Source organism: Euprymna scolopes, chromosome 33 (genome assembly GCF_053919585.1).
Source record: "Euprymna scolopes isolate OS-2025 chromosome 33, ASM5391958v1, whole genome shotgun sequence".
Lineage (NCBI taxonomy): Eukaryota > Metazoa > Mollusca > Cephalopoda > Sepiida > Sepiolidae > Euprymna > Euprymna scolopes.
In genome coordinates, this window is record NC_136514.1 from 79,968,155 (window position 1) to 79,984,002 (window position 15,848).

General features: G+C 33.7%; 1 protein-coding gene across 1 annotated transcript in view; it reads left to right on the top strand.

Moving 5' to 3' along the window:
* The window catches only part of LOC145258320 (DNA topoisomerase 2-binding protein 1-like), a 178,246-nt gene that overhangs the window by 32,166 nt on the left and 130,232 nt on the right, over window positions 1-15,848 (top strand). Inside the window, exons 5-7 of the mRNA XM_080116401.1 lie at window positions 8,259-8,345; window positions 12,407-12,514; window positions 15,320-15,393. Coding sequence (XP_079972527.1) covers window positions 8,259-8,345; window positions 12,407-12,514; window positions 15,320-15,393 — 269 coding nt within the window. The remainder of the gene's footprint in view (window positions 1-8,258; window positions 8,346-12,406; window positions 12,515-15,319; window positions 15,394-15,848) is intronic.

Consider the following 15,848-nt stretch of genomic DNA (forward strand, 5'->3'; position numbering starts at 1 on the left):
TAAGTAACATTTTGTTTACTTGTTAAATACTTGCCCTATACTCTTTTGATAGCTAATAGAAGAAGGCGTTTAATCGTTTTAATTATTCGGATTAATACTGTTCTAATCTTAAATGTTATTTTCACAACATTTCAGCTGATGTAACCTCCAACTTTTTTTAGATAATTGTTGAACTCAAATATCTTTATAGAATTTTAAACATAAACTTTTATTTAATCCATGGAGGTTGCTTCCTCTTGTTCCGTCAACCATGATTGGGTAGAGGTCTTAAGTAATTTGTAATTATGTTCTTAGTATCGCCCGCACTTTGGATTGAACCTTCAACTCCCCAGAAGACTGTCACTTGGAACCAATTATTCTTAGCAATTTATCATGCAAACACCGTAGTGTTTGAACATATGGTTAGGTGGCAGTTTTAGTCATTTAGAACGGCTTTAAAGCTTCTCTGCTCATTCATTTTTCGACCAAATTTCAAACAATTATTACAGTTTATAGATCACCTTCTTAGTTATATTGTGAAAAAAAATTTTCAATTTTAGTAAAACAAAAGTTATGATGAATTTTCTGGTGTTCAAAATCGTAAAAAAATATAAGGAGGTGAGCGTCGTTTTTTCATGACTGGTTTCCATGGCAACCATATCGCTTCAGTGACTACTGTTGCTACTAATTCACTAATGAAAGCATGAAAGGGAGATAATTAGGGGGATTTTGTTGAAAGCAGACTAGTGCCATACATTGTTATTACATATGTGTTTATGGGGGTATAAAAAAAATAAGACTGAAATTAAACAAAGAACAAGTGAATTTATTGGAAGCCTGGAAAAATCATGGATTACGATAGAAAAATGCGAGCATGAAAAGTAATATGGTTAAGCTTAAACATGGAAAAGTAAAGGACTAGTTGTTAAAACTGGAAAAGAAAAGGACAAGATATCCTAGTAAATATGATAAATTTATAACTTAAAATATTGCAACATTAAGAATTTTTTTTAAATTCAATTTATAACATTATATAATCAATTCTTAATACTGTAATATTTTAAGTTCTAAATTTATTATATTTTTTACTAGAATATCTTGTCCTTTACTTTTCCATGTTTAAGCTTAACCATATTACTTTTCATGCTCGCATTTTTCTATTGTAATTCGTTATGTTACAAGTCTTTGTGGAATTAAATAAAGGGTTCCATTTGAAAATCCATACAGATATGAACAAAGCTTCTTTCTTAGAACTGCACGCCTGTGGAATTGTCTTCCGTTTTCCTGCTTTCCGGCTGACTACAATATGGCTGTCTTCAAGTCTAACGTAAATAAGTTCTTGATGAGCCGTTCCATATAAGTTATCAAATTTACCAAATTTTCATTACTAATGATTACTATATTGTCCAATTTCTACTGTACACTCTTTAACCCTTATCCTTGAGTGGCCTCTTGGCCTTGATAATGTGGTGATGCCTATGTAAAAAAAAAAAAAAAAAAAAAGATTCCAGAACTGTACAGAGAGATTCCCAAGTTTGATAAGGTGCACCTGAAGAAAGTCTGAGTTTACATTGGCTGAAACTTTTTGAGAATGACATCCAAGATAAAAACAATGATTCAAATGATACAAATTATTAATCCGCCTCTCAAAAATGCAGAAACCTCGAATCATGCAGTAATGTTTAATTATAGTTAAATAAAATTGTACATTTAATCAAATCAATAAATTATTCTTTTCATATATTATTTTTTTAATTTTAATTTTTTTATCGGAATCCTTTGAGATGAGTAATTTGCATATTTATTTATTTATTAATTTTTTTATTTGCGAACTCTTATCCTCATCTTCATGGTTGTTGTTTCACCACGTTTCGGCCAACTATTTCTTTGGCCTTTTTCAGGTAATTAGCTATGACATGATAGGAATGCAGAGTCTCTTAACTGTATCCTCAGTAATTACAGCCTTCCATAGTTGTTGTTGTCGTCTGAGCACGTTTTGGCCTGCTTTGGGTAGGATTGAAACCGTAGAGATTCAACGCCTCTATCCACTTCGTCATAGGCTCCAATGGCAGTGATTGCTGAGGATACAGTTAAGAGACTCAGCATTCCTATCCCGTTATAGTTAATCACCTGAAGAAGGTCAGAGGATGAGTTGGCTGAAACGTGGTGAAACAATAACTATGAAAACAAGTCATTTACCACTTAGATGTAAATGGGATATTGTGATTAGGAGCCAGATTTATAGAGCATATCCTAAGTGTTGAGTTGAGCATAACATGACATGACAAACAGCATTCACTCTAGGCCAGCTGAACTGGCTTCCTCCAAAGACGAAAGTGTCAAGGGAATATTAGATTCATAGGTTCTTCTTTGTTATTCTAGCGAAATCCGACAGCTGAGAAAATGAGTTTCATTAAAAAACAATGATAACTACTTACTGTTTTTTATCAATTTCAAAAATAAGCAATGTTATCTAATTGTCATGTCACAATTAGTTAAATATTTCTGGAATTTATACTCCTACAAATTTTTTTTTTTTGTTTTTTGTTTATTGATATTCTTATTAAAAACCATTTTTTCTATTCATTTAAAAAGAAAATACAACGTTGTCATAAATGAGTCATGAAATTGCATTCATCTGCAAAAGATCTAGCTAATTTACATATTCTTTTAAATATTCATTTTAATTAATTCTTTATTAGTTTTTTTGATTTTCTTATAGGACTAGCGGGGGGGGGGGTAAAATAAAAAAAAAAGTTTTGGTAGATAAGTATGAGGATCGAACCCGAACCCTTGAGACAAAGTTGCAAATTAAAATGTGAAAAAAAAAACATGCGACGTTAACTATTGGGCTACCATGAAATACTAGCGGAAACACGTTTGAATTTATTTAACTATTTAGAATTGGCAGGTGCTCGTTTTAATGAGGTCAACTTTGACTGCGGGGTCATATTTCATTTACTGCAGGAACGCATTTTTTATTTTTAATATCTCAAGATGTTGGGGGGGGGCAGCTCCCCATAAAAAGGGGAGTGTCCAAATTGAATAGCAATTGTCTGATATAAGGAAAATATTTCCACATTGATCAAATCTGATTGTTTTCGGACATTTCCGGTGATCTCGACCGGTAAAATACTGCCAGAATTAGTGTCGCTTTTATTATACGAAAAAGCCTAATCCACATGCGGCGAGCGAAAAATGTTGAATATTTATCTTTCCGAAGTCGAGCAAATTAAATAGACAGGTGACCTCTGTTGTTAACTCATAGATATTATGGTTTATATGTGATATAAAAAGTTTTAAGAAGTTGTGAGCCAACTGCTTCTCGGAAAAAAGCCTTTTACAGACATACACAAAAAGTGAACATGCATACATACATACATTTTCGCTTTTATATTTATAGATGATCCTCTTTAGTTAACTTACGTGTAATTATACTCATGCAGATATTCTATATGATTTATACTTGCAAAATATCTGTGTAAAAAGGTTATAGTAAACATAAAACTCTTTCTATATGTATTTATGTAGGCGTATATATATTTGTTTAAAAAATTTTGCCTACCAAACTCCTCTGTCAGTGTTTGGTCTACAGACATGAAACTTCATATATAGGGTATTCGAACCCATGCAAAACTCTATATTTAGCCGGGGAAAATTGGTGCAAAAGTATGAAAATTTAAAAAAATGGAGTTTGCCAGGTGAAGGTTGAACTACAGCATTATGAATATGCATGCGTAACGTAATAGCTATTGGTTCAGGCATTTTTGATTCGGTGGTGGCGCAATGCCAGGTTGCCTGCTCGTATTACATAAAACACATTTTCATGATTCAATGAAAAAATTATTTCGTCATGTTTGTTTTGTCATGTGTGATGTAAACAGAAGGGAAATAACCCGTAGTTTTAATTGACCTAAGTTTTTGACAGTTTTTAAAAATAAATTATCTCTTGTGCTAATATATGTGCTTTTTAGTTATTATGTAAGCTAAAATTGCTAATTTTTTTGAAAACTATTTTTCTGTTTTACTTTTTTTTATTAATACATTTATTTAAGAAATAAAAACAAATGATAGTAAAATGCCTTCTTTTCAAAACTAATACACAAAATGTTAGAAAGCTTCATCGAATGTCTTATCAAGTCTAAGAGCAGACTCAAGACATTTCTCATGAATATTGATGATTGAGAGTCTCTCGTGAAGCCAGTCAGTTTATGATGTTCTCTGGCGTGGAGCGTCATTAACAAATCAAATTGGTTTAGGAAGTGGCATGCGTGCACTGGAGCTAGGGTTAAGGGATGGAGGTTGGGGCTGTTGCTCCGCTTATCTCCATAGTGATCAGGTGGAACAAAAATCTACCGTAAAGACCAGCATATTTTGATGGCTTGCAATGTTCTGCTGCCTGCTCATGGTTTGTTGCCAATTCTCTTATTGACGAGGGCGTAAATGTGTTGTAAATATGCGCTGCACAGCATGTTTTGTTGTTGCATATGAATGGCAGACGTGCAATTGTTAGATGCTTGGCCAAGGGAAGAAGGCACAGAACCCTAGCCAGAGTCAAACCAACTAAGAGATATTTTCTTTGGTAATTGTCTGTATTTTTGAGATGAGGTGTTTTCATTGATTGAGATTATCGGACTGACTTCCTCATCTTGGTTGTTATCATCACAACGTTTTGGCCGTTCTTGCCCTCCGGCCTTCATCAGGTGTTTTGTATCGAACTAGGGAACCATTTGTTAGGAGTCTCGAACCCAACCTTTTATTATTATTACGGGGGTACCGTGTTCGGACTCCAGCTAGGCTCTGGGACATAGTTGCTGATTCTCTGTTTTGAATGCTACTTTTCACTGCCTTCGTTCAGGATTGAACTCAGCACCTTTGGGTAATTGTAAACTTTGATACAACGTCTAGGATCACTCGGCCATATGTCACTGTTGTTTGAAGATAGTAAAATCCTCATTGAGTGGGAAATGTCTCACTGGGATTAGTTTTGAAAGAAACAATGCCCAGAGTCATTTACAGATGTGTCTAGAAATGGAGACTGGTAGATGTTAACTTCCATGGATGTCTCTAGCACTAACAAAAGACTAGGACCAGTCATGGGTGAAAGATTTCAGAAGATAGAAAAGGGTTGGGGTGTGGTGCAGTCAAAGTTGTGTTTCTTAAAGGAAGAGAAAAAGAAAGCGGGAGTTGATTTTGGGGAGAGTTACTAAATAATGGAGCCAGTGTACAGATTCCCTGAGTTCGACAACATGTGTTTCTCTTGAACTCTGGGATTTCTCCGAGTTTGACAAGATACATCTAAAGAAGATCAGTTTACATCAACCAGAACTGTATGAACATGAGAACAGTAGTTCGAATGATCCAAATAATATGTACTTCATAATAATGATAATCATCACAGAATTAAATTACATTAAATCTTAACCCCATTTTCCAGGTCTCTTCTCTCCCGATGTATCTTGCTTTATATCTTTTTTTTTCTTTTATCGAAAGTAATTTGGTTAATCAGAAGAATAGGTGACTTTAAGTATGCAGCAAATGGTGGCAGATTAAAACATTGCTAAATTGGACTTCCTGTTTTAATTAAAAATAAGTAATTAAATTGATGTAAAAAAATATGTAAAAGTTTTGTGCACATTTTTATTTTAAAAATATCTTCTAATTTAACTATGATTGGAAAGATTTTTCACATTCATTAAATAATTTCCAGTGAAAATAAAAAAAGTCAATAAATATTTCATAAATATATTTCTTATAATACTATGGGGTGGAACAATATAGTTGTCGCCTTAAAAAAACAACACTACAGTTTTATTTGAAAAAATCAATTCAAGTAACTTGATTATGTAGTAGAGCTGACATCTGTTCAATGTAGCCATCTTCAGCCTCAATCACTGCCTAGATATGAGTCTGGAACTCTGAGCATGCCTTTTCCGCAAGCGCCAGCAGGAGCTCAGCGGATGGCAGTGATCAGGCTGGCCTTGGTGTATGTGGAAGGTCATGTTGGTGATGTTCTCGACGTATGACCAAACAAAGTAGTCCAGCGGGTTCAGGTTGGGAGGGACAAGGCTACAAAATTATAGCACTCCTTCTGAGGCTAAGCCTGGGTCTCCTTGGACTTGTAGGCTGCTGCTACACCCAGGGTCTGCCAGTGGCCACCTGATTGCAGCAGGGGATCACCAAACTCTTCAGCACATCCAGGTGCACTTTGGTGTTGACTTTAAAGCCGATTTTGAAGATGTGAGATGGCATGATGTGGCACTCATTTGAAACCACGTCAAAGACCATAATCGTGGCTGGAAACAATTTTTATCACCCTGGGCACATCCCTGTTATTTGTGGCAATCCAGCGATGTGTTTTGAGGGTGCTGGCAATGGTCCTGTTGTCATAACTTGGATCGGTAGAGAGCATGAGTTGTACAGCGGTGCATCTCCGATCTCACTCCTTGAACATTGTGTCATTTTCAGACATGATAGAAGGCTCCTATCACTCTTGGAATGTGTACACAACTGGCCAACTAATAGATGGTCTGCTACAAAAATGAAAACCAGTTTTCATCAAACAGAAATGGAATCATGTCATCTTTTCTAGGGCGACAATTTTTATGGTTCCACTCTGTAAACATAAATTCAAAATAGTAAAACGGTAATATTTATTTTATACAAAAAATAATCACATATTACTTATTTTTTGCAAAACAATTTATTTGGATTTGTGTTTTTTTTTCTTCTACTTTGCAATGTGAGGATGGAAAAAAGCAGAGAATGTACCGTTGCAGGAACAAACAAACAAACAAAAATAATAAATAAAAATCTGACTTTGCATTTTTTTAAAGTGCAAATGAAATGCATTCATTGTCTTGCAAAACTCCTTTCGCACACACATGCTTTTTAAAAACCTTTCTCCTTGCCACTTCACGATTTCTCATATTTACACGTCCATCTTCCTCAGCATGCAACTTGCTTCTCTTCCACATGCTGTATTTTTTCTCTTTCTCTGGTGACACAAGTTCATATACACTTGCTAATTTGCCTGCGTGCTTTAACGGCAAATCCGGCTAGCTATCCTTCGGCTGCTGATGATTTTCTCACATGTATTCATACGCGCTCTGTTAGAGGAGGAGTGATGCACAACCAGTGGCCACATGATAGGCAATCAGAAGGCTAGTATGCGGCAGAGGTGGCAAGCGTGGCGCTAAGTTACACATCAGAGCAGTCAATTTTTTTAATCATTTCTTTTTACTCTTTTATTCATAAATAAAAGTTGGATAATTTTTTATGATGAAAAACACATAAAAGTCACTTTGTGTGTGTGTGTGTGTGTGTGTGTGTGTGTATGTGTGTGTGTGAGTGTGTGTGAGTTCATTCCTCATAAATTCCAAAACGACTGAGCGTATCTTTTGCAAATTTCACACAAACCTAATTTATATGTCTGGCAGTGTTCTTAGATATGTTTTGTACAGAAATTCATCCGATAAGCACTGAAAATCAAAAAAATCCAATCTTAAAAATAATCTTTTCTTTCTTATTGGTAAGAAAAGAAGAATTTTTACAGGGAAATATTTTACGTTATGCCAGTCAAGGAAAATATAAAATCTCAGCAAATTATTTCTTCTTAAAAAACCCAAAAAAAAACAAATATATTGTCATCTGGAGATATAGCTCGGTAGTAGAGCATTCAACTACAGATTAAATGATCCATTATTCAAGTTCAAGTGTGCCTCACCATTTTATTTTAATTTTTATTTAATAATGAGCTCAATTTACGATAAAAGAAGAGGTACCATTTAAAAGCGCCACAAATCATTTTTCCGTTTGCTTATTTTAAAATTAAACATTAATCAGAAGGGACTTTTCCAGGGCATTCATCGTCAAGCCCAAATATCAGCTAACATGATATTGTAAACAAACACAGACGGAATTTGATGAATGACATTATCATTATTTTTTAAAATTTTTGCGAATTAGTCCACCGGGCAAATTATTCCTCATAATATATGATATTCAATAAAGGATTGATTTTATAATAATACATACGCAATCTGCATAAATTAAAATATCATGTTTAAGCGTATTGTAGGACTGGGCAACGCTGGGTGTCTAGCTAATATTTACTAAAAAATATTTTGCGCTTCAGAATTGCCAATTTTTTTTATTTACTTCTTTTTATTCTTTTCTTCATAATAAAAAGTTGGGTAATTTTTTTATGACGAAAAACATGTACTTACTAAAAAATATATATGTATTTTAATCTTTTTTTTTTTTTTTTTTTTGAATAGGAAATTCCTCGTACAAAAGTGCCCATCCATAATTTAGCAATGAAAGATGTTATCATCAGTTGCACAAACATTGACAAAGAACTCCGGGTAAGAACATACATTGGTTTTTTTGTTGTTTTTTATTTTTATATCTGAGCATATTTATCAGATTCAATCTTCATCTCTATATTAATCCAAAATTATCAGACAACTTTACGTGTCTTTTTCTTGTAGTTATGACAAGAATTTTCGCTTCTATTTTGATACAACCATAACTACGATTAGGGTCTTCGTTATTTTCAAATTTTCACCAGCTATGGGCAAATAGCTCCACGATCCTGTGGATGCTTTGGAAAAGGCAAAGGCTAAGGGAAAAAACCTTAACAAAAATCTGTTCTGATAGGCTAATGGTAAGGCACTACAATACATTTCTGGCAACTCCTGCTGGTTCGACCATATTGGCTTGCCTTTTTGTCAGACTTTGTTATGCCGAGAGGGGGACCTTGGTTACTGGACAAACCTAGGTTTCCTCATCACCCATCCATGCCTGCATCTGGAGAGGCAATTCTAGCTTCAATTGTATCGCCGCAACAGATGCTGCAGTGCATCAGACTAAATGCAGAACGCCATTGTTTCATTCACGAGAATTGAATTTATATATATATATATATATATATGTATATATTTTTTTTTTTTTGTGCTTGTTTTATCTATATTAAAAAAAAACAAAGATAAAAAAAATCTGTATGATGTACGTACCCATGACAAAAACAAAAATATGATATTCCAAAAAACATTCAAATAAGAATGAGTTAAATTTGTTGCAAAAGATGAGACACATAGGTGGGTAAGGGTCAGAGTTCAGAATCTTTATAGAATTTGTAATTGGGGAAGAAATGTTTGTTTTTTTTAAGTTTAAAAAAAATCAATTCAACTTCCACCTTTGAAGTGTAGAGTAATCAGTGTCTCTGCAAATATTTCAGCAATTGGAGGAGTAATATTTTTTGGTGTTTGTCCAGAAATCCCTCTATATTAAAAAAACAAAAATAAACAAAAATCTGTGATATATGTACCTGTGACAAAACGAAAATATCATGTTCCAAAAATCATGTAAAATGCTTGAACAGTTTTATTTTTTATGAAGAAAATCATTTTAATGGAATTCGTAAGCATCAGAACAAAAAAATCTTGCAAATTTGAATTATTGCTGAGTTATCATCCTTTGTTTCTTGAAATTGTTTACAAAATGGTGCATGGGACACTTGCTCCTCGGTTACTCATAAAATTTGATTTTCTTATTTAAAAATAAAACTACTTGATCAATTTATGTGATTCTTGGAATGTGATATTTTTGTTTTTTCACAGGAAATGAAGATTCATATACTTCACAAAAATATAGTTTTTTTTTTTTTTTTTTTGCAATTTTTTTATTTTGTTTTTGTTGGGGATAGGGCATCCTACTGGCTGCCAGACATTCATCCACTATTTCATATACTCCAACCGAAAGATCTTTTTAAGATTCTGACTGTCCTTTTAAGTGAAATTGTTTATATCACTCTTGCACTTTATTTATCGTGTATATTTGTCAGGTAGTTTTTAAAATTCTTTTTATAAGTCCAGTATTTCTTATGATTACTGGAATGATGAAGATCTTCCTAGGATTCCAGTTTCTTTTCGTGTCATATGGAACAGCTTGGTATTTTTTTATGTTATCTCTCTCTCAGTATATCTCATAGGATTAGCAAATCTCTCGACGGAGGCCATCTTTCTAGGGCAATTGCTCTTGACATATCTAAGGCCTTTGATAGGGTATGGCATAAAGGTTTACTTCATAAGATCTCTAGCTATGGTATAGCTGGAAATGTCTTCTCAATTATTAAATCATTTCTTTCTGGTAGGTTCATAAGAGTAGTAGTTGAGGGGAAAAAATCAGAAGCTCACAGTATTAATGCCGGTGTCCCTCAGGGGTCCATCCTGGACCCAACTCTTTTCCTGATCTACATTAATGATCTTCCAAATCACATCCTTACATCATTTGTAGACATTTATGCTGATGACAATACCATTTATGGTAGCACATCTAAGACAGTAAACGACCAAGTTCTCTCCAATTCTCTCTCCTCTGATCTTGATCACGGTGTACAATGGGGAAAGGAGTGGCTGGTTACTTTTAATGCATCTAAAACCAACTCTCTTTACATCATCAACATTCTGATCCACATCTGGCATCAATTGAAATGAATGGCTCTCGTCTTCAGGAGGCCTCAAGTTTTGACAAGCTTCTGGGCTTGACCTTTACTCCTGATCTTAAATGGAACACGTACATCAAATCTGTTGCCAAGGCCGCTGGAAAAATGGTAGGATCTTTCTATCGATCTAGTAAATATCTCACTGCTGATGCTATTCTCTATCTATATAAGAACCAGGTACGTCCAAGGATGGAATATTGTTGCCACATCTGGGCAGGAGCTGCTAGAAAGAACTTGTCCTGCCTTGATAGAGTTCAAAATAGACTTCGTAGCCTTGTAGGAGATGTCCTTTTCTCTTCCTTGCAACCTCTATCTCACAGAAGAGATGTTGCGAGTTTTTCTCTGATGTATCGTTATTTTCATGGAAGGTGTTCAACTGAGCTTCAGTCTATGGTTCATCCTCGCCAAACTTTCACAAGAAACACTCGTCTAGCTGTACACACTATCAATAATTCCCCCCACTCTTTATCTGTGCCTAAACCTAAACGTAGATTCCATGAACAAAGCTTCTTTCTTAGAACTGCACGCCTGTGGAATTGTCTTCCGTTTTCCTGCTTTCCGGCTGACTACAATATGGTTGTGTTCAAGTCTAACGTAAATAAGTTCTTGATGAGCCGCTCTATATAAGTTATCAAATTTACCAAATTTTCATTACTAATGATTACTATATTGTCCAATGTCTACTGTACACTCTTTAACCCTTATCCTTGAGTGGCCTCTTGGCCTTGGTAATGTGGTGATGCCTATGTAAAAAAAAAAAAAAAAAAAGCCCATGTAAACCAACAAAGATAATTTTTTTGAAGAAGGAAAGTTACATTCCTCAAAAGAATATGACTATATATTTTGTTCCATAGATTTTTATAGTACATAAACTTTGTTCATGGAAGTTCTGTTTGGTGGTCATAGGTAGAAGTGATATCTTGCTTCTTCTTCTCCCCACCCCCAAGATCACATTTATATATATATATATATATATATATATATATATATATATATATATATGTATATAAAATGTATACTTACATTTCAAATATGAGGACAGAAAATACCATTTCACACCAAAGGTTGACAGAAAACAAATTGCTTTAAATATTTTTGTTGACTCCCAAAGGAATGAATAAAAAAAAAGAATTGGACAAATCTGGAAAAGAATGTATCATGTGTCTTATGTAGTTTCTGACTTTTACAGAGAACACACAGAAACGGACAACTATATTAAACAAGCTGTGTACCTACCTGGTGTTTTACTTATTGTTGAATATCATTCATTCATTTTGTATGAATCGGATGATTTTTGTTGGCATTCGTTTCCCTGATATATTTCTGGTTAGAATTCTTTCTAGAAAGACATTAAGTACTTATGAAAGTGACCATATAAAAGATTGCCTCCATCCCTAAGTGAAAGTGTTTCTGTGGAACTAACTGGATTCAAACTTGGCATACCTAGGCTGTTAGTCTGTGATGTTAACCACTTAGCCACTGTCATCTCCCACATGGTTGGGATCTCATGCAGTTATTTTTTATTTCCTTACATAATTTTGAACTTGGATCAATAAGTCTAAATTAAGTTATTCCCCTTACTTAATTTTTTATTTATTTATTTTTTTTTAGATGATTTAAAAAAATATTTAGTTCTTCTTTGTTATTGTAGCAAAATTTGAAAATTAAAACATTAAAGAAAAGAAATATTTTATATTACCATATTAGTCTGGATCAGCCTAAGTAATTTTTTTTTTTTTGAGTGTATGTAAGTCTGATATTATATTGCCAATAACATGGTATAACAATAACATACGAAAATTGGCGAGTCAGAAACAAATTTTGATTTCTCAGCTGAAATGTTATTTTAGTCTGATTTTAAAAATCCCACAAAATAACTTTATGTGTTAGATATCTATTTTTTTTTTTTTTTTCACCCAGGAATCCATTCATGTTAAAGTTTTAATGATGGGTGGAGAAATTAGTCGAAATCTCACTGAACATGTGACCCATCTTGTGGCAGGGTCAGTTGGCAGCAGTAAATACCAGGTAAGAATGGATTTCTTATTTTTTAATATATAAAAGATGTGTTGGCAATTTGAGCTTTCGTATGTTGAATAGCGAAGATGGCCGCTTGGTGCTGACTTCATGTGGAAACTTAAAATTGCGAATATCGGACTGAAATGCGTTTTAATAGTTTTTGATGTGCAAAAAAAAAAAAAAACTTTTATTGACTTCTCTTTTTCTGAGAATTTTTTACTGAAATCTTTTACATTTAACGAGAATTTGAATAAAACAGAAAATATAACAAAAGAAAAGAAAGTTGTGACTACGTGTTTTTATTAAATGGTTCATCACGAGATTAGTTCATTTGCATAAATTAACATTTTGGAGAAATATTATCTCTTATTATTTTTAATTTTTAGTATTTTTTATGAATAACATTTATTTAAAAAAGTAGTTGCAACTTCCTTTTCTTTTAATTCCAGAAATGAGACGGAATAAAATGAAATAACAAATGAAAGTGTAGTGTAATTATTTCAAAATAAATATTTTATTTACAAATTAGAATTGAAAATATGTGTGTAAAAGAGAAGATGCAAAAAAAAATGTCAGGTTCTTTTGTTTTTTGTAGTTTTTTTATTTTTTCATCAAAAACTAAGAAAATGCATTTTGTTCCTATATTCGCATTTCACAATTTTAAGTTTCCATGTGATGTCAGCATCAGTCGGCCATCTTAGCTATTCAACCTACGAAAGCCTATATTGGCAAATGTCTGTAAATGTGTAAGTTGTGTATGCTTTCTACATTTCAACAAAAATCTTGCAATCTTTAAATTCTCTGATGAATTCTATCTGTTAATTTTATAAACTTGATATTAATTGCAAACATAAAATAGCAACACCACACCATTTTTTTTTTTCTTTAGATTGAATAAACTCAAATCAAGCATTATTGAAAAGAACAAAGAAATAATTAGTTTTTTTAAATCAGCCCATCAGAACGAGTTATGACCATTCAAAGTATCAAAAAATGCATGATTCACTGGACATTTTGTCTTAAGTCAGTCCTATTCAAAAATGCATATAAGCTTATGACTGAAAATGGTAGGAAATTTGCATGAATTTAGTGTTAAATGCAAACATAAAAGGTATTGGATTATTCAGACTACTATTATTTTGGTTGATATTTTCACAATATTTCAACTGATGTAACCTCTAACCTTCTTTTGGTGTACCTTTGTCTCTTTTTACTCCACTGTCTGTCTGTCTCTCTCTCTCTCTCTCTGTATATATATATATATTCTATATATATAAAAGGCAAAATGTGTGTGACCATTTCATGTATGTCTCGCAAAGGCTTCTTTCGCACACGCTCCCGGGTTCGTTACGATCGCTTACAACTGTTTATATAGGTCCTATATAATAATATCTAGGATTTAGGAAAGCGCGTAGCGTATAGATTTATTTACATCGACTTTTATAAAATTATTGCTATTTTGGCTTCTCGCGTGTTGATTGGGCTTTTTCGTATAAAAAGCGAGACTAATTCAAAGTTAACAGCCGGGAAACGTCCAGAAGCAATCAGCTTTGATCAATGTGGGGACAAAGTCCTCTTATATCAGACAGTTGCTAATCAGTCTGGAAAATGGGGAACTGGCTTCCCCCTCCCCAACATGTTGGGGAAAAAACCTGTTCTATTTGACCTCAATAATTAGGTCAAATAGAAGCAGCAGACTTAACTTTTATTGCTGCCACCTGTCAATAGTTAAATAAATTAATTTAAACGTGTTCCTTTGCATGTCGTGGTGGCCTGGTGGTTAGCGTTGCACGTTTTTTTTTTTTAAACACTTTAATTTCCAACTTTGCCTCAAGGGTTCGATCCTCATACTCACATACCAAAACTTTTTTTTTTATTTTAACCCCCACCCCCGGGAGTTTGGATTCTCCCAAAACCAAACACACCTCAAAACACCCGGGCATCGCCGGGTACCCCCCCGCTAGTATATATATATTTTTTTTTTTTTTTTTTTTTTTTTTTTTTTTTTTTTTACACAGTGATCACCACTTATCAAGGCCCGGAAGCCACTCAGGGATAAGGGTTATTGCAAGTACATTACGTTAGTGTGGAGATTTGATGAAGTGTTTACTTAAGGGGGCGGTTCATTAGGAATTTGTTAACGTTGGACTTGAAGAGATCCAAGTTGTAGTCCGGTGGGAAGCAGGCAGACGGAACAGAGTTCCACAGGCGTGCAGTTCTAATAAAGAAGCTTTGTTCATGGAATCCGCGTTTTGATTTAGGCACAGATATAGAGTGGGGGAAATTTTTCACATTGGATTCAGCTAGACGGGTGTTTTTCGTGAAAGATTGGCGAGGGGGGGACCAGAGATTGGAGTTCAGACAAGCACCTGCCATGGAAATAACGATAAAACAAGGATAGGCTCGCAACGTCTCTTCTGTGGGAGAGAGGTTGCAGGGTAGAGAAAAGGGCATGACAAAAGCTGATATTCCAAATTTCAAGAGGTTGTCCATCTTACAATTTATTCCTTTAACTATGTTGACATGCACAAGAATTGCACATGTTAACATACTTAAAAGAATAAATTGTAAGAATATAGACCTTTTGTCATTTATTTGTTATATGCTCTGTAATTACATTGAGCTTCATAAATTCCAGGATTGGTATAAATAAAAGGTAAAATCACCGCTATTGTACTCTTTCTCTTTCCCATACACTTTCTTTCTCTTATGTGCACTCACTTTCTCACTTGCAGATTCTCTCTCTTTTTCTCTTGTTGATTTTAATTTTTGCACTGATGAATATTTAAAAAAAAAAGTTTACTTTATTTCCAGGTTGCAAGTAGTTGTAAAAAGCCGATAATGTTACCTGAATGGGTAGATCGAGTGTGGGAAGCTGCCCAAGAAGGGTAAGTCACTTTTGTATGAATTTATTATTATTTGCTCTCCTTGTCACATATAGACATTAAATTCAGTAGTGCTGAGAATTAATTGCACTCCTCATTTTTTTTTTTTTTTTTTTTTTTTTTTTAAATGGAAATTGCTCCAGACAAGGCATGAAGCCATTTTATGTAAGGAGCTTTACAAAAAGAAAATAAATACTACTTCAAGGTTAAAAAATTTGCCAACGATAGATGTTAGATGGAATAGATTTTGACTAAGAAAACAGCAATTCTCCCCTCTTTAAACAGAGAATCATGCCGACATGAACCTGTGTATTTCTAGTCATAATACTTTTAGAAATATTTTGGCTGCTGGTTGTATAATTATCCGTTTTATTTTTGTTTTAATTATTATCATGCTTCGAGTGTGGTATGCTGGTATGCTTCCTAAGACTCTTTTGATGTGGTTGACATTAAAAAAA